This window comes from Protomyctophum parallelum, assembly GCF_964188405.1.
Source record: "Protomyctophum parallelum genome assembly, chromosome: 2".
NCBI lineage: Eukaryota > Metazoa > Chordata > Actinopteri > Myctophiformes > Myctophidae > Protomyctophum > Protomyctophum parallelum.
Window position 1 is genome coordinate 30,317,105 of NC_139699.1, and position 27,991 is coordinate 30,345,095.

General features: G+C 40.4%; 1 protein-coding gene across 4 annotated transcripts; it reads right to left on the minus strand.

Annotated features, from left to right (window-relative positions):
- Positions 1 to 87: 87 nt before the first annotated feature.
- csnk1g1 (casein kinase 1, gamma 1) lies at positions 88 to 27,909 on the minus strand. Of its 4 annotated transcripts, XM_083759833.1 has the most exons (14): positions 27,743 to 27,909; positions 20,987 to 21,387; positions 19,804 to 19,844; positions 18,736 to 18,805; positions 14,212 to 14,363; positions 12,094 to 12,328; positions 11,437 to 11,522; positions 10,112 to 10,196; positions 9,709 to 9,857; positions 8,828 to 8,935; positions 7,624 to 7,734; positions 5,388 to 5,494; positions 3,574 to 3,597; positions 88 to 2,459 (listed from the first exon to the last, which is right to left on the minus strand). In XM_083759833.1, exons 2-14 carry the CDS (start codon positions 21,171 to 21,173, stop codon positions 2,405 to 2,407), a joined length of 1,410 nt encoding a protein of 469 aa, XP_083615959.1. In that variant the 5' UTR covers positions 21,174 to 21,387; positions 27,743 to 27,909; the 3' UTR covers positions 88 to 2,404. The 4 variants fall into 4 exon arrangements, with proteins under 4 accessions (XP_083615959.1, XP_083615961.1, XP_083615960.1 ...); XM_083759835.1 differs by lacking the exon at positions 7,624 to 7,734; XM_083759834.1 differs by lacking the exon at positions 3,574 to 3,597.
- Between the last annotated feature and the right edge of the window lie 82 nt (positions 27,910 to 27,991).

The following is a 27,991-nucleotide window of genomic DNA, read 5'->3' on the forward strand; positions in this document are numbered from 1 at the left end:
ACCGGTCATTCAAAAAGCCTATTTTCCCATTTCCCTAAAATGCCATCTCTGGAATCACCATACTGATAAAGACAAAAGCAAACAAAACAAAAATCCAATAGATTTTTATATTCAAGTACTTTCAATAAAACAATAACTTAGACCCCAGAGCAACTGACTTGAGTAACCAGGGTTGGAAAAACCAAAAGCTATACAGTGTTATTACACATAACAAGCGGGTTTATTTACTGGTTCACAGAGCCAGTTCGCAACATCTACAACATAGGTATCTCTAATATGCAAGGTGGCTGAGCAGGTGCACCAAAAAAAACAATATGCAACATTCCACTGAGAGTTGATTCAGAGGTTGAGTGTATGCATGTATGGGGCGCATGGCACTAAAGGATAAATATAAAAAGATAAAACCCCCAATTTTGTTAGAAAATCCAATCACCCAGCATGAAGGCCTATCATACAGGTATGAGGGGCAGCAACAATGAGATAAAGTAATGAGCACTCAAGTACAGGATCAGGGAGGCAGGGTTCTTGTCAGGAAAATCAAATGTAGTGCAGTCACGCTTTTTATCTTCGTCTTCCTCACTTTCCCTGTACAACCATGGCCATTTGGAATGAAAAACAAAACAATAATTTGTAAAGTCACATTAGCAAGAAAACAAAAATTATTAAATTACCAAAAAGAAAAAACATTTGCTCAAAACATTCAAATAAAATTAAGCCACCATGCATGGAATTACCTCTGGGAAGGCATCAAGAGGATAGGAAAGGTGACATTATCAAGGGAACTTATTTCAAGGCAGTCCTCCATAACACATGTACAAATAAAGAATAAAATAATAAATCAATTTTAATTAAAAAAGAAACTATAGTGTACACACATTGTATTTGTCCAGCTTCTGTGACCTAGGATCAGGGTTCAGCCGATTTCTTTAAAACATCGTGGAATGCATTGCAGCACTGCATTAAGAGGGGTAGACACTTACTGTATTAACATGATCTTAGATCCACCCAAAGTTTCATTTGGCATCATACTCTGGGGCCATGAACTTCAGCATAAGTGAGTGACTTATAACTGCTCTAGTGTACACCAATGGGGAGTACAGGTACATGGTGCCAAACATTGGGTGTCATTATGCAGACCCTCATCCTGCCACCATGCCCTACTGGCTGTGATGTTGTGGTTTGGGGTTAAGGCATTGGACAGTAGTGTAAGGAGACTGGATCTCAAAAGCACATTGCACCATTGTCTCGTTTCTCCAAAGTAATACACTCCAGCCATGTATAAAGTCTGTTAGTTGACGTCACATGATTAAGGTCAAAAATGTCTTTTAGAAGAGCTCCAAGTCCACCTAGTTTGGTCAGTTGTATTTTCTGGTGGTTTCCTTCCCATGGGCTTGACAGTCTGTAAATGTCTCAATGTCATTTGCTTTTCTGTCCATACATTCAGTGTGTATGTTTAAGAATTAGTAAGAAAATCAAGGATGAAAATCAAGAGATAAATAGCATAAATAGTATTTTCTTTAGCCAACTTACAAATCTCAAAGTTGTTGCTCAATGAAAATCCACCTGGACCAAAACTCCACGAGTCAAAGACGTTGTAATGTATTTTGACAGTTATGGTTACGGGGAGTGCTGGCAGCTTTAGACAGCCTGGAGAAAACACAGAACACATGGTCTCAGCCCATGTCCCAGTGCTATGTCTGACCCCTTTGGAGGAAAAAGTGCAGGGGTCTAGTGACATAATGATGCACCCCGACATGCCCTCTGGACGTATGTTCAGTGTTTAAATAGATACAGTTACACTCTAGGTTCCTCACATGTTCAGGTTTACATTCACTTCAACACCAGAAATAATGTGGGAGCGTTGTGCCAAAACAAGTTAGCAAAGTATACCAGAGGCAAACTGCACTCCATTGGGGCTTGACAAAGGAACAGAAAGATTGCATTTCTGACTGTGAGCAAAGGAAAGAAGTGAGTAAAACATGGTGTAGCTGAAGTTCTTTCCAGAGGGAAACATCTTTTGTAATTCCAAGGATAAATGAAAATAAACAGAGAAGGCAAAGAAAAGTGCAAATGCTTGGTTAAGTATGACAAAAATGCAAATCTTTTTTGTCAGCTAAAAGCCAAGATGTAGGATCCCGAACAGGCCCGTTTGCCTGCTAAATATTCCAAGCATCATGGGGAAAAAAAGAAAAGATGTAATGAGACTCCCATGAAACTCACAGGATTCTAATCAAAGGACACATAATACCACATAATTATGCATCTTGTGTACATCCCAATAACCAGTTCCATAGGTCCTCCTATCTTTCAGTCATCTCCCTTTTCTTCTGGATTGGACCTTATTGATTTCTGTAATCACAATTCAGCTGAGCAAGACACTTTTAATGTTTCAGGCTGTGAAGAATCATTTATGTCGTGGTGTGTTCTTCTTCCGTTTCCGCTTGAAGAAGCAGCAGCACCTGCAGAGAGTGAGAGAACTGGATGAGCTAGCTATACAGACAAAACCTAAACAATACTAGTAAATTTTTTAAATGCAATATTAAACTGTTTTTCTCAGAGCTTTCCAAAAGTCTGACAGATACATCCGTTAGCAAAGCCACCATTCAGCACCAAGCACAAGTTGGCTGCACCGCCATCCACCATTACCTGTGTTCCAATTTATCTGCCACTATTATGAGCCATCATCATTATTGTTCAAAAACGTAGTGTATCATTATGCACATCCTAGTCAAACTGTGTTCACACAATGCAAAATACAATGGTGACAAAAACAACCTGCACAGTTTGTTGCTAAGTATTCCATTACCAATTTTCCGATAATAACCAGGAATTAAAATAGTCAGGCATTCAATGTCAACTATCCAGTGTGGGGGTGTTTTTTTTAATCATCAATTAGCAACTTGTGAAATGTCAGAGGAGCTCATCTAGTAGCTTTTAAGGACTTTGAAAGCAATTATGCTTGTATGGACAAAACCTGAGTGGTGCAGACAAAGAGCACAGGACATGGTGAGCCACTATAAACAAACGTACAGAAGACAGGCAAACAGCTATAGACCAAGACATAGGACAGTGATTGTCTATTTCTAATTAAATTATTAATAGAGACTAATGGTGAACCATGCAACAGAGCCAACACATACACAATTGTAAGTCATTGACTAAATCACATTTTCCATATTGCTAAGAAGAAGAAAATCACGTGAGCTGGCAATTCAAGTAAATGAGACTTAACAAGTCATGTTTGTTAACTTGGTATCACCAACAATTTGGGTTGTTGGTGATACCTGCTTACTGTAGGTGTAGTTTTGTACTTTTTGTATCAGAGTTTGTATCAGGAATAAATATAATAAAAATGATACGCCTATAAGTACTTCAAAAAGGTCGTTTATGCACTCTACCACCTTCATGTTCAGAAATTTACTGATCTGAAGTCTGCATTTTTTCAGTGGGCACCGTCTATGGCACTATTAGTGAGTGTCCATTGTTAATGCTGTATTAACTGCACTGGGGCCCAGCCTAGGCCTGTCCACTCCATGTCCCATGAGTTTGATGTGGACTAGCAGAGGGACTCACCAAAGGTTGAGCATTTTCACGCAGCTACAGAAGAGAGGAAAGAGTATAAAAGAGAAAAGATAGATTAATTCAGCTAGACCAAGACGATGGGACTGACCTCATGCCACACATGCATGCAAACGTAATGTAACGTTAACCTAGCATGCAAACGTAATGTAACGTTAACCTAACAAACAAACAAACACACACGTACGTACACGTGGCACAGACGGAGCAGATCTACTAGGAGGAAACACTGGACCAGATACTCTACTTCCTGTGTGTGATTATGATTCCATAAGGATCCATTCACAGTTTATGGAGGTCAAAGTCAAGATAACCAATACCTCAAATAAATAAAAGAGTATATATACATAGGGCTAATGTGCTTAATTAGCTTACATTGTTTAATGATTTATCTAGATGGAAAGCAGGTACACACACAGTAGGTCTAGATTCAGCCCAACAGCGTAAAAGTAACCATTTACACAAATCACTTAAAGGAAACAATTGTTTTATCTACGAATGTAGACATAATATATAAAAACCAATTTTTCATGGAAACCTTTCTCCCTTTCCCTCTATGGTCATCCATCAATAATATGCACAACATTAATGAAAAGGGTTTTGGCTACAAGATTTGCATTTTTTCGTTACAAGCACTTATTTCTACCGTGAACTTGTTTGACTATGTATCAAAAAGACTGGCAGTACAGGCGCCAAATCATCATATCAAACGCTTGCATGAATGGAACTAAATGGCGTTATTTAACCCATTCTGACCTGAGATCAGATTCATACGAGGTTTCCACTGGACACACAGTGGTCTGATTAACCCATTCTGACCTGAGATCAGATTCATACGAGGTTTCCACTGGACACACACTGGTCTGATTAAACAGGACCAGAAATGGGAATAAATTAAAGTGAATTACGGTAATCTCATGATGGAGATGCAATGATGTGGAAAGTGTGTGTGTGTATATATATATCAATGTAATATTGTGTAAATACAGGAAGATCAAACATTTCATTTCATGAAACATTTTAAAAATCACACCGGTGTGAAGTGAGTGGTGCAACTCCATGTGGGGGTGGGGGGGAGGAGAGTTCCAGACCCACAGGAACGCACCCAGGGTGCATCCGAATCGTTTGCGAAATGACACAGTTACCGTGTGGGGGTCCCTCTACTGTACTGTACTCTCACTGTACTGTACTGGCACACCCGAAATCACTATATATACAGTTAATATGTGCGTGTGTGTTTGTTAGGTTGCGCACAGGTGGTGAAAAACAACCATGCTGTTTTCGTGCTCAGACGCACCCAGCCACCCAGCTACCCACACACATAGCTCCGTAAGGGAGTGGTTGCACCACTCAAAAACTCATTCAATTAAAACCTCCAAAATACTTTCTAAAGTCTGATTTCTGCGGTTCAGAAATCCCTCAGAACACAGAAAGAGAAACACCAGCAGAGATGGTGTGGACAGACAGTGGAAGGCTGCCTGCTGTGGACAGTGGAAGGCTGCCTGCTAACACCCACTATACAAGCATTTAGAACTGCATGATATTGCTATCGTTATCTTTTAATCACTTGAACCCCAGCATTCATATTCTGGGGGGAACATTAGCCAAATATGCACAACATATCGTGTTGTGAGCTTATGTTTGGCGAAGAGAAGAGGACCTGCAACATAGGTCCAGCTGTCCAGTCTAGAGGGTTTAAAAGGTTAATCAACATTAACATTCTATTAAGACATTGCTAAGAGGGTAGACAGTCGGATCAGAGTTGAGGAAAAGGGCTGCCACAATACCACAGCAAAAGTGAGACTTACTTTGCTTCATCAACCACTTCAACTTCTGCCTGAGCTGTGATTGGTGCGTTGGAATGGGCAGCCAATGGATCATCAGCATTCAGCTCCCCATTAGTCGAGCTGACCACCTTGGTGTGACACAGTGAAACATTCGGTCACAGGTTGTCCCAAGCCAATCAAGGACCATTCCTAATCAAGAGGGCATGTCATTTTGCTTCAGCAGCACTGAAATTGTGGTTGATAACAAAGTAAACACTTAAGTTTAAATTGGTGGCATATAAATAAAAGATATTAAGGTTTGCCGCTTTGTTCCAATTTAAGAATGTAGTTGTATCAATTTAATGCTCAAGTTCAATGAACATTCTACATGGTTTCAGATGGGTTTTCTATCACCACTACCATAACTAAAACGTGATACATGAATTGCATCAAACAATCCCTCGCTCAGTGAAAAACTGGAATATTAACCGATTGGAGCTCTGCTAATATATAATATAGTTCAACACCTTGAACATCGGGACGAAACTGAGTAGTTTATGGCTGTAGTGGCAAAATTCAACTTCAGAAACTGAATGTCAAATACGAGCACCCGCCCGTATGTCATTGCGCATTAAGTAGTGTAATTACGGTAAAGGCTGAGCCACTGAGTAGCCTTTACCGTAATTACACTACATAATGCGCAATTTGACAGTCCGTTTCTCTCCAAAGATGAATTTTGCCACTACTGTACAGTTTGAGCAGCCATAAACTACACAGGTACGTCCAGATGTTCTAGGCATATTTGTAAAGTTAGTGTTAGTAAAAAGCAGATAAAAGAGTAACGTGAGCAGACAAACATCAGTCACTTCCACATTCACTGTAGTAGTAGGAAATTAGCTATGTTGGCTCTCTGTGGATTTGTCTATACTGGCATACCTGCCAGAGATAAGCGCCACGGGGAGGACGTACTTTTGTACCTACTGGCACAGTTGCCAGAGAGGAACACCACCGGGAAGACGGAATGGAAAATCACTCCTCATTCAATAAACTAATGGCAGTACTGCTGTAATGAATCTGACATAAGGAACCAACGTAAACAACAAATCTTTTCATACAGAATACTTGAATGAGAGGCTAGCAAGCAAACACAACTCATCACTAGACAACCTAGGAGGGGAGGGGAGTGACTTGATGAGGGCCAGGCCAGTTGCGCATGTGTGCTTGTGCGCGTTCACTAACTCACCTGTCACTGGCTTTGTTTTTCAGTCTGCTGTCGCAGTCATTGCTATAACTACAGTATATCACATTACAAATTGTTTATTATATTAAGAATAGCTGTTACAATTATTGATATTGGGGTTACAGTAGAAGGCTACAAGAAATGTGGTTGTGAGGTAAAAAAAAACCTATGCAATTTGCTGTACACTGTAGAGCAAGCACGCAGGGAGGTGAGGGCAATCCGTCTTGTATGGCGTTCACCGTTTAATGTAGCTTAGCATAGGGACAGTTTAACCATACTTGTATGCAATTAACTGCGATGACTTCAGAGCATGCAATAAGCCAGCTAAGCAAGGTCACCATGCAAAGTGTTTTTCCCCCTCTTTACTTTTTTCCCCTCCTAATAATGCGTTAAAAAAAGAAAAGAAAAACAATATTAAGTTGAACCGGTCTATAGGCTCTTAGATCTCGCAATAGTTAATTAAAAAGCAAATAAAAAGGTAAAAAACAAGGAATGTCAAAGGGCCATGAAGAGTGGAACCTGTGCTTATGACACCTAAAACAGTCCAACCAGTACAGGTTAATGCATCACATATTCAGCACCTGGGAAGTGTGCACCATATGACATGCATGTGATGATGCACCTTGCCCAGAGAGAAACCGTATCCTTGCTGTTGGGAAAAGGGTGGGGAGTGAGGGAGCAATGGAGTCAGATCTGTCTCATGTGAACAACTGCACACACACTCCGCAAAAGCTCTAAAGATCCTATAAATATCCAAATTGAACACGTAGAGCATGTTTGAGTGTTTTTCTATCAATATAACATCATAAGAGACCCACATCGTTTGATATACTGTACAAACACAATTTAACATTGTAAATGGTCTTTTTTGTTAATTTGTGAACAGATGCCTAATGCCTATACCAGTTTTTGGTATATTTACATGCTGTTGCACATTACCGGAACGAGTATTTTTTGGATTCATTGCCAAGACAGGAGTGACTCCATAGAGAAGGGCTAGAGCGTAGGGTAGCAGTGGATCAGATGAGTGGTGTATACCTGCACTGAGCCCCCATGCCTGTCCGCTGCCAGGTGAGAGGACAGATAGGAGGAGTTTGCCTGGCGACTGGGCTGCGCCTCCCATGCTCCTCGTCGGTCGGAGGCTGCAGTCTGTTCAAGGGATGGGATGATAAGGGAGGTAGGGGTGCAATTGGACAGGGAGGGTGATGGCATTGGGAGGAGGGGGAGGTGAGATGGGTGTTTGGGGAGGGGCGAGCAAGCCAAGATGTCATGCAAAGCTGCACGTGAATAAATAAATGATAAAATAAAATGCGTCAAAGCAAAGGCTCAAGCCAAGAAGATGGACGAATAACTACCACTGAGGCCAAATTCATTTGAATGTTGTTTGAAAATCCCAAACCTTGGCCTCAATGTCCCAATAATACTGCCTTGGGTGTAGCTTTAATGGACCCCCCCGCCCGCCCCCCTCATGTGAGGTTTACCACCATTGCTTTCAATGATGTAAAGTCACATTCTCTTCTTTCTGAATAGTCATCCTTCAGAGACCTTTATCAGGCTATCTGTGTAAATTAGCCAGTGCTGTATGTGATCACATTCCTTTGAAGACTTTCTAATAAGCTGAGGCCTGTCTTTGTGTCTCTAGCTCTAGACAGGTATAGAAACCCTTGCTGAACACACATTGAAAAAGGGATCCAACTATTCAAAGGTGATCCTAGTTTTACAAACTTAACATCCCTAACGGTAATTCCCTTCTCCTCAAATACTGGAAACAGTGAAACAGAATCTACAGGTTGCGATTGGTACTGCCGCTTTTGAGGCACCACAGCTCAATCAGAAAAGTAATTGCATTAATCGATCATGATACCTCCAAAATGATATTAATATATTATAGAGTAAATTATTGGGACCCAAGTAAGCACATAGTGATAGTGATCCACTAAACAAGACAATCCATAGAGTCACTTAGCCATTTGTTATGCCTAAATCTAGTTGGCTAAAGCTTCTAGCCTTGCATACTACTGTACTACAAAAGCTTTGCTCAGTGCCAACAGTGGAAACCCCATGACATTTTCATTAGCAGGTTCAGCCTGAAGGCCACTCAGAGTCTAAACACCACACCCCTTTGTTGATGTCCTGGGACTTCATTCATTCGTTTAAAGATATGATGCAACAGTTCCTGGGACTTTGTTGAGGGGTTTTGACCACCACCACTTTTCTGAAACATGGCAAGCCTTTATCACACCTGATTTCTCATTGGCTGTTGTTGTGAGGGGCGGTCTCTGTGAGGAAGGCTCTCTCTTGTGATGGCGGATGCTCCAGAGTCTATATGGACAGAGCCTACCGGCGTGGGCTGTGAGGAAAACAGTACCAGAAAATGATTACTCCCATCTTTAATGTCTTGTGGGCTCACTAAGGCGTGCACAGTAACGTCATCCTAACTATTTATCATCATCTAGTCCTTTGTACGTTTAGCTAAAAACGCTATTCTAAATCCCCATTAGTTTGAAAGCGAAAATGGCAATTTGCTAGAGCACAGCGAGATGTACTGTCATAAAATTGTTGATATATATCCATGCCACAATGTTTTAGACTACTTATATAAATTGTGTTGACACAGGTCCACTGATGGTCACTCACATGTAAATATATACTTTTCAAGTTGTGACCATCTGTTCAGAACCATGTTCTTCTACACTAATCAAATCCCACTAATTACCTGTAAAATTAGGTAACTCTGAAAAGGCACAGTACATTCAAAAAGGTATTTCTCTTGTTTTACCTCAGCAACCACCTATTAGAACCTAGCAATCACTGTTTTACCCTAGCATCCACCGGTTTACCCTAAAACCATATTAGACTTAACACTAACACTACTTAACACTATCAACACTCTAGGCCTAAGGCCGATTCTAAAAACGCCTTCTAAAGCCTGACCTAAGTTTTCTGAAAAACTTAAAATATGTATATAGCAGCAGATGGGTTAAAACCAAGAATTAACCAGCATTATCAATACTTAACACTACCAACATTCAAAACTTGAATGGCTTCCAAGACAGTGAGCCCACAGAGTTATCAGGAAAAGTATTTTATAGTTAATATAGAACAATCTTTTATCCATCTTACTATTTGCCTGCCAACCCAGTCGTAAGTGTAATCAAATGTATATCCTTTCCGCTCAAACAGTTCAGTGAACAGAGTCCTCAGGTATTCGTAGTCTGGCTTCTCAAAGAAATCCAATCGCCTCACGTAGCGCAAGTAAGTGGCCATCTCCTCTGAAACGGTAAGAAAATAATCCGGTTTACATTATATTCGCAACTCTGGACACAATTTATGAAGTGTATTAAAGCACATGAAGGTGTATGCAACATTGCAAAATAATGTATTTGCAGGAAACGATTGTCTTGATATATCAGTTTTGATCCAAGGATCACAGATTACTGCTATAAAAACAAGTCAGATTGTGAAACAGCCATGTTATTACTAAGCTGTAAACCCTGCAGTGCTGTGCAAGCCTAAGATATAGTACCTGGGAAGTTCTCACAAAGGACCTCAATAGGAGTGTTTCTTTTTGTGTCTCCAATTTTCTGGTATCGTTCTTTCAATGTGTCAGCCTGCAGAAGATAAACATGGTAATCTAAAGAGACTGCAATCCAATCGAGATAGAAGAACAGCACCTGTCATTTTGATCCAAGTCAGGGGTCCTCAACTTTTTCAGCTGGAGACCCCCAAAAATACTTTGGCCATGTCATAATCATAATCTGAGCAACATATTAGAACGAATAGGAATACCATAAAAACACTATGGTGAAATTATGCTGCTGATTATGCTGCTGTGTGATCTGCAACAGTGCACAGAGCGATTGGAGCGTTCTCTTTTTTACCCAATCTCAAACTGTATTGACAAACACACACACACACACTCACACACACACACACTGTCACAATGACAACATTTTAAGTTGCCGATTAATTGTCATGAAAAATATTGCGATTAACTCAATTAAATTGTGTTTTTGGCATTGAACATTGGAACATGTGAATACAAATGTAATTTATGCTTGCCTTTTAGGCTTCCTGCTCAAAATTGGTACATAGCAGATATGACAAATAACTTAAATATAGAAAGAAATTACTGACATTTAATCATTTTCAACTTTCAAACATAGCAGAAATAGCTGATCTACAAGCTTACAATGTGACACAAAGTTGTGTTATGACAGGCCTACACACAGCTTCATGTCAGGGAAATTAGACAGCTCCCCCACTCAGGTGATGACAATAATACTAATGATGGTAATGGCAAGAATTGTAATAAAATCCCACCCGTGTGAACTGAGTGGTGCAACTCCGTGTGGTTGTCCCCAGAACTTCCTGACCCCCAGGAACGATTATACTTTAGATGAGATGAGGTACATCCATATTCCTTCCCAGTGATAAACATTTGCAATAATATGCCAGCCAACTGAGCCAAGCGCATATTTTTCTGGTACATGCTGCAGACCTTGTTGATGGGACTTGAAAGAGTTTTTGAAGCTTTGGCTCCAAACATGAGTGTTTTACGTGGAAAAACCATGATATTCCCATTCAAATCAGTGAGAGACCCGTCAGCGCTAATTTGTATTCGCGTTCCAATGTTCAACACCAAAAACACAATTAAATCGTTAGGCGCTCACTTGTCTGGCGGACACAAACCACAGAAAGTACTTCAACACATCACCTGTACTTGAACTAATTTTCAAAGGTTGCCTAGACCAGGTCAAACGATATTTACAAAGTCAATGTGTAAGTTTGCTTAATATTTATAATTGCACTTCTACAGAACTGTAATCAATATCAAAATAGACTGCATACCTTTAGTCCTTGCCAGGGCAGACTACCACGAAGGAAATACATGAACATGTGACCTAAGGCCTCAAGGTCATCTCGTCTGCTTTGCTCTATAAAAAAGTAAATATAAAAATAAGAAGAAATAAGCACTATAGAGATTCACAGGGCTTAAAGCCAAAAAGAATCCCAAGACTGAAAATTACTTTTTGCAAATCTGCACTGATCTCATTAAATAACCCCTATGAAATCCTCAGGACTGAAATCCGTCCCCAGGACTGAGAACTTTAAGCCCTGGATTCACTTTAAAATAGTAGTAGCAAGCTTAACCACAGAAATCTACATTTCCACCACTGTTCTAGTGTTCTTTCAAGATTGCATAATTAAACAGGTAGCCTGGTCTATGTATAGTCCAACAGTATAGTTGAACATATTTTAGGAGAGAATACATTAAATGTTCCAAAAACACCCAAAATATGGTCATATCTGCTCAACAGTAAGGCAGCCTGTTAATTGTAGCTGAAACCTGGGAATGTCCATAACGCTTATGGTCTCCAACCATGGTAAAGATGCCAGTCTGTCCGTTATGTATCTGGCTCCATGGTCAACGTGAATAACCAAACAATTTATGCATGGAGAAGACTCCTGGTTTGTAGCTTTAATTAAAAATGCACATCGTCTTACCTTTGCCCAAATGTGTATTGATGGACATATATCGGGCGGTTCCAGTCAGGCTTTTGTGTTCACGGTATGGAATGTGTTTTTTCGTTTCAGGGTCGATGTACTCTTTGGCCAGGCCAAAGTCAATTATGTGGATAATGTGTTCCTTTTTGTTCCCTTGCCGTCCAATGAGAAAGTTTTCAGGTTTTACATCTCTATAAATGAGGTTTTTAGAGTGCACATACTCCATCCTGGAGATCTGTAGTGGGACAATAAAGGAAGAAAGAAGAAAAATGCATTATATGCACAGCCACAAATCAAAAATGTGGCTTTTAAGTAATTTAAGCCAGAAAAAGATGAACATTTGTGCAACAGTTGCTATTCTTACCATCACATATTTATATCACCAACTACATTATATTCTTTGATAGAATGACAGTACTATCTTATTCTTTCTTGATACTGTTGCCCAAAGGTTGAGCCGCAACCAACTTTTGCATACCAGCAAATAAGCTTGTGGTGAACATTTGTTTCTCTGGTTGTAAAAACAAAACATCCAGTGACTGATTTACACAGCTAATGGTGAATGATGTGTACACACTACACAGTTATTAATTGCGACCACAGGTCGCATTTACTATGAAATCGTTAATTTCCCGTCAGTCACTCATTATCCCCATACATGGATTTCCCGTCAGTCACTGTCACTCATTATCCCCATACATGGGAATGCCCCCATACAGTATAAGCCCAGGTCTCATGACATCACGTGACATCATCAAAGTAATAGTCACATCATAGTAAATGCGACCTGCTGTCACAAATAAGCCAGCGCCCCAGCGCTCGCCCAGCAGTCTGCCGTCAACGAGGCGGATGCGTGCACATGACCTCGCCCTTCTCGCCCCTTAGGGCGAGTTTCCTTCTGGACTGTGGATTATTGAGACGAGTGTGTCAGAGATTGCACTAAAAGTCGCCGAAATAAAGGATTTATGTAACTCACGTTAATTGGCTGATAATGTTGATAATGTTCATGTTTCCAACATTCTAATGGTTTCCAGCAATTTCCAGGGGTGAGTAAACATCTTCTGAATCAAAGTAGCAGCGCCAGCGATCCTCTGAAGTGACGCAGTTATTATGTCCAATACTGTCCCCGTTAACAAGGTGCAACTTTTTAATCATTCACCGTTGTGCAACAGTCCCGATTCAGAGCTATAGACTACAATATTATGACAACTGTCAACTTCACTATAATCTATTAGGTTACTGTATAGTTTACATTAATCATTGCCTCTCAAACCCACATACCAGCGTAATGTGCGTTGCCTAACCAAAAGAACAGACATACAAACAACCAACATGCCCCTCGATGGCGTGTAGACAGCTTGCATATCTTTTATTTTGGGCAGTGGGCACACAACGATGCGCGCTGCACTACTATGGGGAAACCAAATAGCTGTAGCCTACAGTGGACTGTAACATTGCTTGGTCATCATGTAACTATATTACGTGTATGCAGGCGCTTTCATAGTTATATGGAGCATTTACCGTGGTGACTGGCGACGTTGATTAGGTAGCCTAATTTAGCTTATTCACCCAGATGGGTTCAACGAGACAGCAGTGTCTTGTTAAGCTCCAATGTTTCCAAAACGAGCTAATGCGGATCAATCGATGGTCTTATAAAACATTTAAGCATATGGCAAGTTAACTTAAGTTATATAGTTGGTGCTGAGCACTAAAGCAGCTCATTTGCAGGCCAGCCAGCAGTAGCAAGTTCAACAACCACCGTTCTATTCTGTCACTTATCTGGTGTGCTGCTGCTGATCATCTCCACCGGTTCAGTCACATAATAGTATAATAGCCTAAACTGTAAAAGTCAATCGCCAACATTCACCAGCTCAGCCCTCTTCATATTAAATAAATACATTACACAAACAGAATTGTTATTTTTATTATAATAAGATTATTACAAAAAGAAAAATCACGGAAAATCACAGAGCCCGAGGCTCGGTCCGACTAATTATCGTGGATTTTGGGCCCTACCCTACCCGAAAATGTCGGGCCGGGTCGGTTCGGGCAGAGATTGAGAACTCTAGTTCATATGAGTGTGGCCCTGCTGGGTCTAACCCACTGCTGTGAACTCACCAACTGAATGGCTATCATTAGGACAGTCTTGAGTGAGAAGGTTCTGTCACAAAGGTCAAAGAGGTCCTCTAGGCTGGGGCCCAGCAGCTCCAGAACCATGGCGTTGTACTTCCCACAAGGCCCAAAGTAGAAAACCTGTGGCAGGCCTTCAGCTGAAACAAAAGAAAGAGCAATAAGGAATGCATGAGACACAATCATAGCTCGGCTGACAATACTGAAGTCCATGAGCATAATGTGTAATTGGTTCATTTCCAGATTGTATTTTTCGTTTCCATGTGCGTCACGGCCAACATTGTTATAAGCTTGGAATGGTAAACAGTAAATTGAGTCACACAGCTAATATTAAAAGCCTTAATGGTAAGAAATTATTTCAGCTGCACATGGCAATGTGTCTGATGAAAACCTGTGGGCAGCAAGAGACTGTTTATTATTCTTGCCTCCCATGACTGATGAAATTGACCTGGAGCCCAACTCAGTCACAGCCAGATCTGAAACTAGGAGTATCACATGGTTTGTTATGGAGGGTAGAGATCAGATCCTGCTGCTAGTTACACATTAACCAGAAACTAAAAAGCACTGATTGTTGAAACTGCTCCATGAATTGTCTTGGTGTGCCTGGGAGAGAGAGCTTTGAAGTCAAGACCTAGACTATTACTTTGGATAGCAAAAGGTCTGTGCTGATTAGGCTAATGGTCCAAGGAGAATTAACCTACATACGTTATGGATAAGAAAAGAAGCATGAGTGGCCTGTGTATGTGTAGGGAAACCTCAGAGCAATTTCCGCTTTTGAAAGAGTAAAGTAAAGTAAGTAAATGCCAAAAAGAAAATACACTCAAGTGTGGGCAATACATAATTTGGATCAGCGTGTCTGTCATTCAGTTTTGGAGGATGTCCAACTTCAAACTGACAACATGTTCTGCAGCCTGTGTCCAATTATTTTACTGGACAGCTGTCCTGATTACAAGGTCTTCAGTCCAGACAAAGCAGTATTCTCAACTTAAAAAGACAAACCAAACCGCAGTTGTGGGATACCCAAAATATATTCAAACGTGTGAATTTACAAAATGTATTGGATTTGTTCCGCAGATCTGTAGTTCCAAAGTGTAGGAAATCTTTGATGTTTACTGGAATAACACTTGAAACACACTTTAAGTAGGCATGACTAAATGATTACGGCATAAAATAATATTAGTTATCCCCAGTAAACATTGAAATCAAAGGTCTATTTTCTTTCCACCCATGATTAAAACCATGGGCAAAACAAAAACAATAAATCAGCTAATTTAATCAAGTAAGAAATTGTGTTACTCAAAGCAGCTCCTAATGGAGCCACAATGGTCTACTTTACATAAAAAGACAGACTTGGTACTCATCATTATTGTCATTGTTGGTCTTAACCTTGGCGGGAACCCCTTTCGGTGTTAGCATTGTGTTGTGCTTTAGCTATTGAAAAATAGCAGATCTACGAGCTTGTAGGTCTGCTATTTCTTTTAAAGAACGACTGACATAGAAACATAGCTTTTTCAGAAAACTGTCAGGATGTAGAAGACATTTTTAGAATCTGATCTCAGGTCAGAATGGGTTAATGAACAGGTTGACTTAATCCAAAACGTTAGAATAGTGTGAGCAAATATTCCTGAGGCATATCACAGATGGGCTTTAACACATGAGACTGAGAGAAGTGGCACTACAGCCATTTAGCTAGCATTTGGCCACGTTAACAGCATGCTGGGTTCCATCCTGTGTTTTAGGAGCCAATTATCCTATTCTGTGGGTTGCCAATTGTACCATAGGAATGATACCTTGAGGCATCTGGTGATTGAGGAAAAGGTGAATGAAGTAGCACTAGCAGATATATGGGAAATATTCAGTATTTTCTTGCAAAAATATCTATTCAGGTCAAAATCAGAAAATGTATTTATTCCACAAATTCATGGAATAAATTCAAAACAATCTTTCTCTAAAGTACTGGTTAATTGTTAGCCTATAATTTCTATAATTACTGAAGGTGAAGTACAGTTTAAGGCAATATACAACTATGGGCTAAGAGGCTGTTGGGTTTAACCAATATTTTGGCCAGTGATGGGAACCCAAGATTTGAGCACCCAAGAGAAGACTGCAGAACCTTTCCTTCTCTAGAGGCAGATTCTGCTATGGTTGTTTTTTTGCTTGAGATCCAGAGTACAAGGTGTAGTCTTTCAGAGTTAAGCCAGGCAGACTTTTTATTTCATGCCTCACTAATTTCCAAAATGCAAAAAGCCAAAGCTACACCTTTAGAAAAACATTGGCTCATAACAGTCATAAAAGACTCATAATCATTCAATATATTGTATAAAGACACCTGGGTTGAGCACATTCATCCATGAATGCACTGATGCAAAACAGACATCCTTTATCGGACAACCACACAGGCGGACATAGGATGATGGCATATTAGCACACAGCTAAGATGAAATGGGGTCATGTTATCCCATCTGGAGTAGAGGACAGAGGCAGGTTAGTGCTAAGAGAGGCAGCCTCACTCTAAATATTTAATGAGTTTCCGCACAGTTGGCCTTTTCCAACCCTTGCAAAACCGTAGACATTATGTTCTTTGTCTGGCTATAACAGAGGCACCTTGAGTTCCACTAAGCTTGCCAAGGAACATGTCTAGCAAAACTTACATTTCCATTTCATGTATAAAAGTGCTACTGAGCAATCAAGGTGTATCAATTCAATATAACATTTTGACACTTGGGTGTTTTGAATAAAATAACATTAGTCAAATTTCGACTTCGAAATTGATCATAGTTTCCAGAAGAGCACATTTTAAAACCTGGACCCAGAATAATGCATTAAAGCCCCATGCATTTAATCAATATTTTATGTTACTTGTAAACCGTACCGTTACATACTATGTTCCGTACATGCGAGAGGCCTTTTTGGCTTGTGCTCATAACATTATGAGTTGGGAGCACCAGTACCAAGACAAAAAGGTCAATCTTGAGCCCTGCTTGTCAATGAAAACAATTCTGACCATGACCGTGTGTCTCTGGCAATAATTGGTCGATGACAAACAAGAGGAAGAACTGAAAAGAAAGTAGGGCAGAAAGTATCCAATATCATCTCAGGAATATATCCAGGATCAGATCAATTTTGAGTTTTAAAGACACCGAAACCATCATCATGCTTGTAGAGCATGTAGAGAGAGACAGGAAACCAAGGACAGAGAGGAGTCACATTCAAACCAAAGTCCACATGGCCCACAAGCAATGTGTACACAATTTGGCTGAGCTGTCAGGCACCCACATTACTCTCGTTTTAGGATTACTTTTAAGGCACTTCATGACCTGGCCCCCCGAGTTAAATCTTTACAAGCCTGTGTGCAGCATGCGCTCCCCAAGCAGGAACCTGCTGGTTGCTCCTAAGTCGAGGCTGAAGAACGACCTGCCTGAGGTCATATAAGGAGATCAGATTTGGGGATAAGACATGACAAACCTGCATTATGCATGAGTTGAATCACAATTCTGATGGCTGTAATAACGTTAACGTTTCCTGCATCTCCCGTTAGATACCAATTGTTACGGTCCTATGTGGCCCTAGTGTTGTTCTGGTCTGTGCATAATACAGACCAGATTGGAGGCGTGTCGTGGAGATTGGGACACACCTGGGCCTCGTCACCACCCACTATAAAAGGAGAGAGAGAACAGCCCACAAGCCCTCTTCTGCCATTGTATCAACACCTCATGCAAACACTGCTGCTGAGACCCTGTTCTTTTGTTTTCCCAATGAAAGCATAATTAGTCAGATAAAGTTACTAGTCTGACAAAGTTGTTAGTCTGACAAAGTTGTTAGCCACAGTTACTAATCAACTCAACTCATAACCACTGTCCAAGTATCCCAAACCCCAGGGAAGCTGTATGGTAAGGGTGTGCTGCTATTTATTTTGGTGCCCCAGTTTTGACCCATTGTTTAATGTTTAGTCAGGGAGCCTAGATTGTAATTTTCTTTTTGGTGTAGTTTAGGATTGTTTCTTTTCTAGGTAGGGTTGGGGGGTGTTTTGTTTGTTATTTTTAGCATTGGCCACCCTGAAGCTATATATACATGCTTGCCCTGTTGATGTGAATATTGTGAAGATTTTCAATAAATGTACACCTTTTTGCCTGAATTGGTTTGTGATCCTTGACAGCCACAATATATATTCCTCCTTTGGAGCCAAGACCCCATATAGGGTCAAAGGTCGTAATACCAATAGTGAAGTCATTTCAGGGCAACAGGAAGGTAGCAGTCCGCTTCTGGTAATGGCGTTCCCACATGAATTTGCAAAGTCACCTTTGAAAGAGATTTGTCTACAAACACAGACTCCCGGAGATTAAAATTGATTCTATCATACAGATTCTATTGAGGGAGGGTCGATGACTGTAAGTGCAAAGGCGTAATCACTTGTTGTGGAAATGAGACAATATCTACAGTAACTGTAAAATCTGTCATGTAGTAACACAAAAACGACTGAATAATAGTTGGTAATCTTGCCAATGACCTTACCTGTACTTCCCAAGGTTTTGTAAAACCGGTACTCCAAATGTAACTGTGGCGCCCTCGATTTCACTGGTTCCTACATGACATGAGAACCAAAATGAAGAGTTATCAAATGCATCTACTGACCAGAAACACAGCCATTTCTACTGTATAAAGAACAAGTTGTGGCGGGTGATGTCTATGTCTGTGGGTGGGCCTCGTTTGTGTCGGACAGACACATACCCATATATGGACTGGACATATTGTCAATGCAATGACCCCTATCATTTTGTTCTGGCACCACGTTATAAGCCCAAATATGGACATGCCCATATATGGAGATCTCTCTAACCGTTTGTGTCTGCGTAGCTCAGTCAGTAGAGCTCACTCCCCTTTGGACCACATCGATGAATATATATACTTTTTTTTGCCCCTCCTATGTCCAGCTTTAACGTTATGTGTAAACACAACACATAACACAAACATTAAATGCCATTGAAAATGAATGGGCAGTTTTTAGTGTTTGTGTAAACACAAACATTGAAGACAAAAAGTGAGGACGGACGCAAATTGTGATTTACCCGGAATGAGATGATCTATGATAAGAGCGCCCCTCACTTCACACGGTGTGATGTTTTTATTGTAAGAAACGAAGAAAATGGGATATTTACTCGCGAGTCGCAACCCATAAAAATGTGTCCGTGACCCGGGAAAAAGTGGTGTGTATTCAATCGCATGCCTCCTCTGTCTGCTGAACAAACGCCCAGACGAACCAGTAGGCATCGTTAGTGCAGCCACAAAGAACACAATCCCCTGCTGGCTTCACATGTGCAAACACTGCCAAATGTGTTCATTGGAGTGTCCGGACGAACGCACCATGGATGTATCAAATGCCAGTCTCCACGGTGGTGTGAGAGTACTTTAGCCCTTTGCCAGGACACGCAATCTTGACACTACCCTTGGATGCACACAGTTGCATGGTAACAAAAATCAGTGACAAATGTCATGTCAAATAGTATTTCATGATTAAAGTCTATTTTGAAAAAACCTTATTTTGAATAACAGTCTCCAAGTGCAAAAAAAGGTTTCACTTACCAGTTTAATAGCCACATACTCATTGGTGTAGAGATTTTTACCTGTTAAAAGTAAGGGAAGAAAGGAAGCAAAATTACATATATGTAAGGCAAAATGTATAATGAAACAATTATATTGTAAAAAAAAGAAATCTCTTTTTGCAACTTCGTGGTAAAAACTGAAAGATTGTAATTTTGACCAATCGCTCGAAATGATTTGAAGAATCCTACAAGTATTATCTCATTGGTATGATCATTAAAGTAAACAAACTTCATAAGTGACAAACAGTAGTACCCATTATTGTCAAGTTATGGTTTTATATTATTGAGACGGATACGGATACACCTACATTATTGTCCATTAACACGACTATGGGGATGGGGTGGGGTGACTGACAAGACATTGTGGAAGTGTGTATGGGACAAAAGGAGAAATATTACTTCCATCCTGTGAGCTTAGGCCAGATTCACAATAGGCTCCGACTATTAAGGAAAAACTGCCAATAGCTATTTGCATTTCCACACTCAATCGTCATAAAACTAATAATTGTATATATTCTACTTCTCCATGGACGGCTATGATGTTAATAGTCCAAATTCCTAAATAGGTTATAATTTAAAAAGTGCGCAGGGTCTCTGTGAACTGTTTTGATTGACACATAAGAATGTTCTGGAGAAATAAATATATTGTGCTTAGTCTTCCAATCTCTCCATAGCGTGATTTGGCTTGACTTTTGCAGTTTGGAAATATGGGGCATTTAAGGTGAATTAACAAGGAAAGACAGCAAAATACCAACATAGTAGAAACATTGAGAATAGATTATGGATAATAAATGTGAACAAGCCTTCATAGATTCTAAGACGTACCAAAATGAAATGAAATGACAACATCGTACCAATTATCGCCATGCTAGTACAGAGTACCAATTTCCTAGTACATACAGAGCGCCTAGTTGCCTACTGTCAGCTCACAAGGCACATACGGAGTGTACTAGCAAATGTACAGTGAAAGCAATGTTCAACTGTGGTTAGAAAAAAAAGGTCACACCACAACTATTATCTGCATTTGCACAAATGCTTCCAATTATATTTCAAGGTCACACAGATACATTTTTGGGTGCAAGTTCAAATCATGCCATAATAACCCATTTATAGCTCAGTCTCTGTGATTGGTAAAACACAGCAATGCATAACTATCTGCGTACCAAGTTTCAGCTCGCCAAAATTGCCACAGCCAATCTTCTTGCCGACACGGAAGTTTGGCCCCACCATGAGGACCCCGGAGGACGCAGAGGAGCCCGACGGCCGTGACGAGTGCCCACTGCGACTTCCTTGTGAAACCTTGGTACTTCTGGCTGGCCGGTCGGCATATTTGTCTCGTTGTTGATCCATTGTACAAGTTAGCGGGCGCCAGAGGAGATCCAGAAAAGTGCCACCTGTGCTGGGCCTACTACAGGCCTAGTCACTGGCAGTGCAGCGATGGCACAGTGACTTTCATGGGTCAGGGTGGCTTTCCCTTTCTCTCTCCACCCAGGGAATTCTATGAGTTGTACAGGATAGCTTCTGGCCTCAACATTTGGCAGGCACAAGAGGGCATAGGCAATACCTGCAATGATAAAGATGCACAAAAAATGTCAAGGATACACACCGTTAAAAGCACAGGCACATTCACTGGAAAGTATAAAAATTGTACACAAGGTGTGAACTTATTTTAGATCAAAATGATTGCACATTTACGTCAAAACAGGAATAGAATACATTCAAAATAAGATGAATCACAACCTTTATAAATTAAGGAGTTGACCATTTTCAGCCACAGAGGCAATGTTTGCTACAGAGGCAATATTAGATTTTGAACCACCTACAACCATAATAATGTAATGTTGATAGCAGAGTATTATATAAACATACATCAGTCTGAACTTGAGACACTAGTTTGATTTCACCAAATAATTTATACATGAGAATGTTCGATAGCTCGAACTTCTTACATTAAATATAATATGCAAATGTTAAGGATGTAATCACATAAAATCAAGTGCTTTGGATGTCATTATGCAAGTAGTTAAATATAAAGATCAAGCAATGTTTGTCAACATGGTTTATGCAAGTTAAACTAATTGCACTCTGCAGAACCTGCTAAGTTCAAAGCATTTTTTTATTAAAAGCTTTCATTTTGCTAAAATAAACTGTGCTGATGCAACTGTCAACTGTTCAGCCCCAACAAAGTGGCACAGAGTAATAGCTAACTGACAGGCTGACACCAAACAAAATGCCAACACCAACACAAGCTATGTTGTTCAACTTTGACCACGTCCTAAACCCTCTCTCCTTCAATAGTACCAATTGACCTTAACTGTGGTGGAGTATCAAATTACGTTGCTTGTTGGGGGATGTTGGCAAATTGTTTGGTGGGAGGGGGAGGGGGGGGGGGGTATTCGACTGAAATAAAGTTTCCAACGTGTTTTTGAGGAGTTTAGTTTTGACGATCTACAAGCCAACATATCACATACTCATATTGCACCATGTTGTGAGCTTGTAGATCGACTATTTTCACGAGCGTTGGCCCCAGAATAGGGACACTAGGGTTCAAGTGGATAAGGGTTCAAACTACTTGCATAATATTTATTTTAAAAAAAGTATGTGAGGGTGAGGGCTGCTTCTGTTAGAACATATTTATGTGTGGGCCTCCTGATGACTCATGCTCAATTTCACAGCATCTGAAATACACATTTAGTTTGCTCTCAAGGGCAATTGCAAGTACATCAAAACCAGGACCAGCATTCATGAGGCTTACAAAACACAGATTTTATAGCTCAAACCAGTGGGATTGGCAACAATTCCTGTTGTGCAAATAATTATCATATCTAGGCTAATCAAATAAATTGTGAAATGTTCAAGATTAAGTATGGCTCTGTTGAATACAAAGAAAACATTTGTTACTTTTCAATGCTTTGAATTAGGTTTTGGTTTGCCCACCAAGCCAACCATTAATTCTTCGTGTGTGCACTGTGCAAAAAACTCACCAAAGGAATGTTCAATACATAGCAGTACAACTACAATTATTTTGTCAATAATATGGCAATTTCATTACACTAACTGATGAATCACAGCTGTTGAAAGTGTGCACTGAGATGGAGTAAACAATATTTGATGAGAATAGAAATATAAGTCAAACATGATACAGTAGCACAGCTAGCTATATGAGTTGAGCCAGGCATTTGGAGGAGGAAGGAGGGAGACAGCAAGAGGAGGACATGGGGGCGGGTCAATGAACAGAACTGTCCGGCTCAAAATGATCATTATTCAGTAAATTTAAGTCATGACTCATTTACACAGCACAATGCCTGAGTAGATAGCAATGTATTCTGCATCACATGCTTTTTGAACTCGCAAAAAATGTCACCAATGGCTAGGCTTGCAGTGGTTTCCGGTGTTATACCTGTTAAAACTGTGGTGGAGTAATCAAATTAAGTTTCAATTCCAAATAGGAAATGCAATTTCTACTGAGGCCGTTTCCCCACATCTTCCAGGAGAAGTTGAACTTGCATAAATGAAGCAGAGATTAACCTTCAGAGGAAAGATCAGACTGGAAGGGGGCCTTGCGATATGTAGGGACCTCCACTGTGCCAGCGGCAGCAAGCAGCTGCTTACCCCAGCATCTGTTTTTATCGGTTGCATTTATTGAAAATTTCCCCTGCTTCCAGGGTTGCCAAGTCCACTTATTTACCGTGACTTTAGGCTTGTTTTTTCCAGAGATGTGGGGAAAAAAGGACGAGTCACAGGTTTGATGTATGATTCCCCATATGTTTGGGGAGACACGGGAGTAGTGTACTTATTAAGCCCCGTCTCAAGTATGTGTGGAATGTATTTATAATAAATGACCAAAACATAAATTATAGACATACATACTAGTATTTATAATGATAAATGCATCGAAACTTTTTATTATGATTAGATGGCCATATTATTGGGCTTCTTTGGCTTATTTTCGAGGGGAGATTTGGCTTATTTCTCTCGCAAGAGTTTGCTTGTTTTTGGAGGTGGGTTGGCTAATTTCTCTCACGAGAGTTGGCAACACTGCCTATTTCATTATTTCTGGTCGTTAGTTAGACATACCACAATACAAGGATGCAAAACGCAATGACAAAAAGGATGATAGCATTTGGATTGAATGTTAATTATTCAATTTCAAGGATTTAAGATTACATAAATTATATACAGTATGTAAGTACACTGTCTACAATCAATAATAATCTGCTCTCGTTGTCTGGAAAAATCATATAAAGTAAATACAGACTGTTGCCTTTCACAATTTTCAAATTCTTCCATCATACAGTCTGGAGCAACGGAAGCTCTATCATGAGTAAGCGATATTGCAGAAGTGGAGCTTCCACCCTACTACCGTTTTGCCTTTACAGTCGCACAAATGTATCCTAATATAAAAAAAATCATCTACCGGTAAGTATATATAGCTTGCTGCTTAGCAGAAATGGAAATACAAAAATAAAATGTAAAGATATTTTAAAACATATGTAGTATTTCGTGAACGGAAATGGCAGCATCCATACTCAGATTTTGGGAGGTGTAGTTCAGACTCGATAGCATTTGGGCCGGGGATTGTAGAATAGTTGTCTGGCATTGGCGACGCAAGACTACAGATTGTGTACTACCCCTTCCTGTGCTTTTTTGCATAAAATGGCATTTGCCCAAGTCGGGGCATGTAAACAATGTATATTTGAGCTCATCTGGCAGCATTACACTTCAAACCCAATTCCTGAATAAATATATTTAACCTACATGCCAGTGAGTCTGCCACTCCCTCAAAGCACTATGTTCAGGTGAAACTTGAAATGCAACTCTAATAGTCATGATTCATGCAATTTCAATGTCACATTAAACTATGTCCTCCATAGGTCCAGGGCAGCTAGATTATACATTACATTTCCAACGTAAGGCCGTATAATTTCATTGTCTTTCATTGAAAAACATTAAGGGGTGTTGGCAGGGTGCAGTGGTGCACTGGGAGAAATTAAATTTTACAGCATACATGATGGCTCCTAAGAGAGAGCTGGGCCAACCCGCCACAACATGTGAACTATTATCATGTAGGGTTGAGATGTTAATACTAGTTAATCGCAGATAAGAAATGTGTCGCTAGTCATTAACATTTAATAACTAATAGTAATTAATTGAGAATTATGCGGTTCCATCATTGGGTGGTTTTCTGTGAATGTAATGCTGTTTGCTGAATGAGAAACGCAAATACAAAGATGCCATTGACTGGCCCTATATCGTCAATGGTCAAATAAATATTTGATTAAGGAATATAATATGCCTTTCGTATTATTTCTGTATATCAATTAACTATTAGTGCATTAATCGATAATTCACATCCTTAGTAGGGTTTTATTGCAGGCCAGCTAGAGCATGCCTGCACTGATTTATTACATTTGCTTTACAACTACCATATGAAAATGCACAAGACAATGGTATAGAATAGATGTTAAGGACAGGCATTAGCCTACTAGTCCTTAGCCGCAATTTGCAACACTAGATTTATTTTATAATGGGATGAATCTAGAGTTGCAAATTTGCAATACCCTCCATTGATCTAAATTGAATTTCCGATCTGCTTGTATTAAACAACATTAAACCACAAACATTGCAGCTGTAGGGCAAGCTTGAATTATCCTCTTTCAATCTGCAAAGCGTTTGATTCATAAAAATCCACCATGGACATGTTATGAGCTACTTTCTGCTAAGAAAAAGTGTTGGGGAGGTTGGAAGCACTCGTTTTTATTAATGGGTCGTGCTGCTGCCTTCTGCATTATGTGCAAATTCGAAACAGGTGGTATTCATACCCCTTTTCACAGTGGTGTTTCCAGCAATTACATTTTGGGCAGGCAAGAATTACATTTTGGGCAGGCAAGATGTGCTAATTGTATCTCCCCGGAGTCCCCGCGCACAATCGTAGCACTAAAGGTTTTCAAAGAGATATACCTGCCAGACGAGTAGGATTCAAAGGCTGAAAGGCATGCAGTTCTTGTCATCTCTTTTTTCTCATTGTATGGATTTTGGCCAGGCCAGAAATGGATTTGGACAGGTCCTCGCCTTATTTTCGGGACCCTCGGTTACCTTTTCTGAAGTTTGGACGTCGGTACCCTAGGGTCCCTGATCGCTTATTCCACTCTCCATAGGACGCAGATTTACCCACTCTCTGTTCACGGAGAGCCACGCCACAGCTTGAGTGTTGGTGAGATGTTTCAAAGATGGAGACAACGGAAACGTGTGCGAAACGTCATTAACCACCGATGCCGATGAAGTATTTTTTATCTTTTTTTTTTTTAATTTTGCTTCGCTGAACTTCTCTCCTCTCTCTTCCTTGACTTCCTTATTGACTTCCCATTGTACCGCCTCCCAAGCAGCGACTGGCTAGCTGCACGTCCCTACGTTACTGCCTCGCACCGACCACCCTGCCCTGGTGCGGGAGGAGGCGGTACAAGGGGAACAGAGAGTGGGTAAATCTGTGTCCTATGGAGAGTGGAATAAGCGATCAGGGGCCTAGGGTACCGACGTCCAAACTTCAGAAAAGGTAACCGAGGGTCCCAAAAGGAGCTAGGCCATTCAGTGACCTTGAAGCCCTTCCAAACTCAAGTGGTAGGTTCTGAGTTGCTGTGCGAGTGTGTGTATACCAGAGGTGTCGAACTGAACTTGGGGCGAGGGCCGCATTGGTCAAAAGGTCACTTGATGGGGGCCACAACCAGTTGCGGACGCACGCTCGATATCTCAGTCAGTCACTGCTAGAATATAATATATTATAATATATTATATATTATTATATATATATATATATATTACTGTATTGTTATGGACCATATAGGGATAATGATTATGTCAGTGGGTTTCAAATGCCAAAGGAACAGTCAAAAACTCCCCTGTATTCATAACCATCCAAAATAGCCTCTATTAACACGTGTTATTTGACTTCTGGACTTGTCTATGCTGCTTTTTTTTGTTTTTTAATTTGTGACATAAAAAGCACTTAATAAAGTAGTACATTTTAAAACTGGTGGTTGTCACAAAATACCAAGGCACATCTTTCTGGACATGTGTCATCAGTAGTGCTTCAGCACGTTTGGAGTAGGTTGGAGTAGGTTAACTAAATATAGCTAGGTAATGTTGTTAAGACAGTGAATACCAGACCTAAATGGACAAAACCAGCCATATATTAGAGACACAACAGACACACAAGAGAACACAAACTACTAGATAGCATGAAAACACAACCCGGGGTGAAGTTAAGTGCTTACTCTGCTTAGGCTCGTTACACAGCAGGTTGCCATAAAAACAGCTTTATTTGTAGCCTACGCTTTAGTTTAACTCAACTACCACTAGCGTTTAATTTGTATGTTTCAATGTTTGTATATAAAAAAAATATATACCAAGGATGGGACACTGACGTCACAAAAATAGGAAGTGATCTTGTCTGTAGTCCTTCCGTCTCGCGACCCGTTCGACCCTTTTGCCGCTCGATAAAAATAATAAAAATACATATTTAAAAATAAGAAAAAATACTTTTGTAAATGGTCGCGCGACGAAGGCCCGTTTAACGGCACAACGGCACGTTTAAAGGCATAGAGTAATGTTAAAGGGCCTCATGAGCACTTCCTCTAGTCTACACACAACATGACGCTGATTTATACTTGGTCGCACGCCGGTGTCGCGCGGCAGGAAAAACGCCGATCTACAAGCTCACAAAGCGTCGCGGACATGACACGCCGCGAGCTTGTAGATCGGCTAGTTTCTGGTCGAGCCGCGCGACACCGGCGAGCGACCGGGTATACTATAAACAGGGGGATCAGATCTGACATATCGTTATTCCAGGGGAAGAACAAGGAAATTAGCCGCTAGCGGTGGCTAGCACTGAAGGCGCTCTCCAACAAACACAGCAGCCTCACCTTCACTCTGATTGCGATAAGTCAACGCCGTGTAGTCCGTTCCGAGTTTTCTCTCACTCTGTATTGTTTTCTATTTTCACACTGAGCGCGAAGTATCTCCTCTTCCCTTCCATTCTTTTCTTGTTCATCATCTATCTACCTTCGCTCGTGAAAGATCCACACAAAATACACCGGATGTACAAACACGGCACGCCCGCTATAAGATAAACATTTCCGGGTAACATATAGACCTAAACAGTCTTTATTATA

Excerpts from the sequence above, each read along its gene's own strand:
- csnk1g1 (XM_083759833.1), bottom strand. The coding sequence starts at position 21,173 with ATGGATCAACAACGAGACAAATATGCCGACCGGCCAGCCAGAAGTACC. Across the intron at positions 18,806-19,803 it reads AGTATGTGGCTATTAAACTG|GAACCAGTGAAATCGAGGGC; the intron begins GTAAGTGAAACC and ends CATGTCATGTAG. Across the intron at positions 2,460-3,573 it reads GTGAAAATGCTCAACCTTTG|GTGCTGCTGCTTCTTCAAGC; the intron begins GTGAGTCCCTCT and ends CACTCTCTGCAG.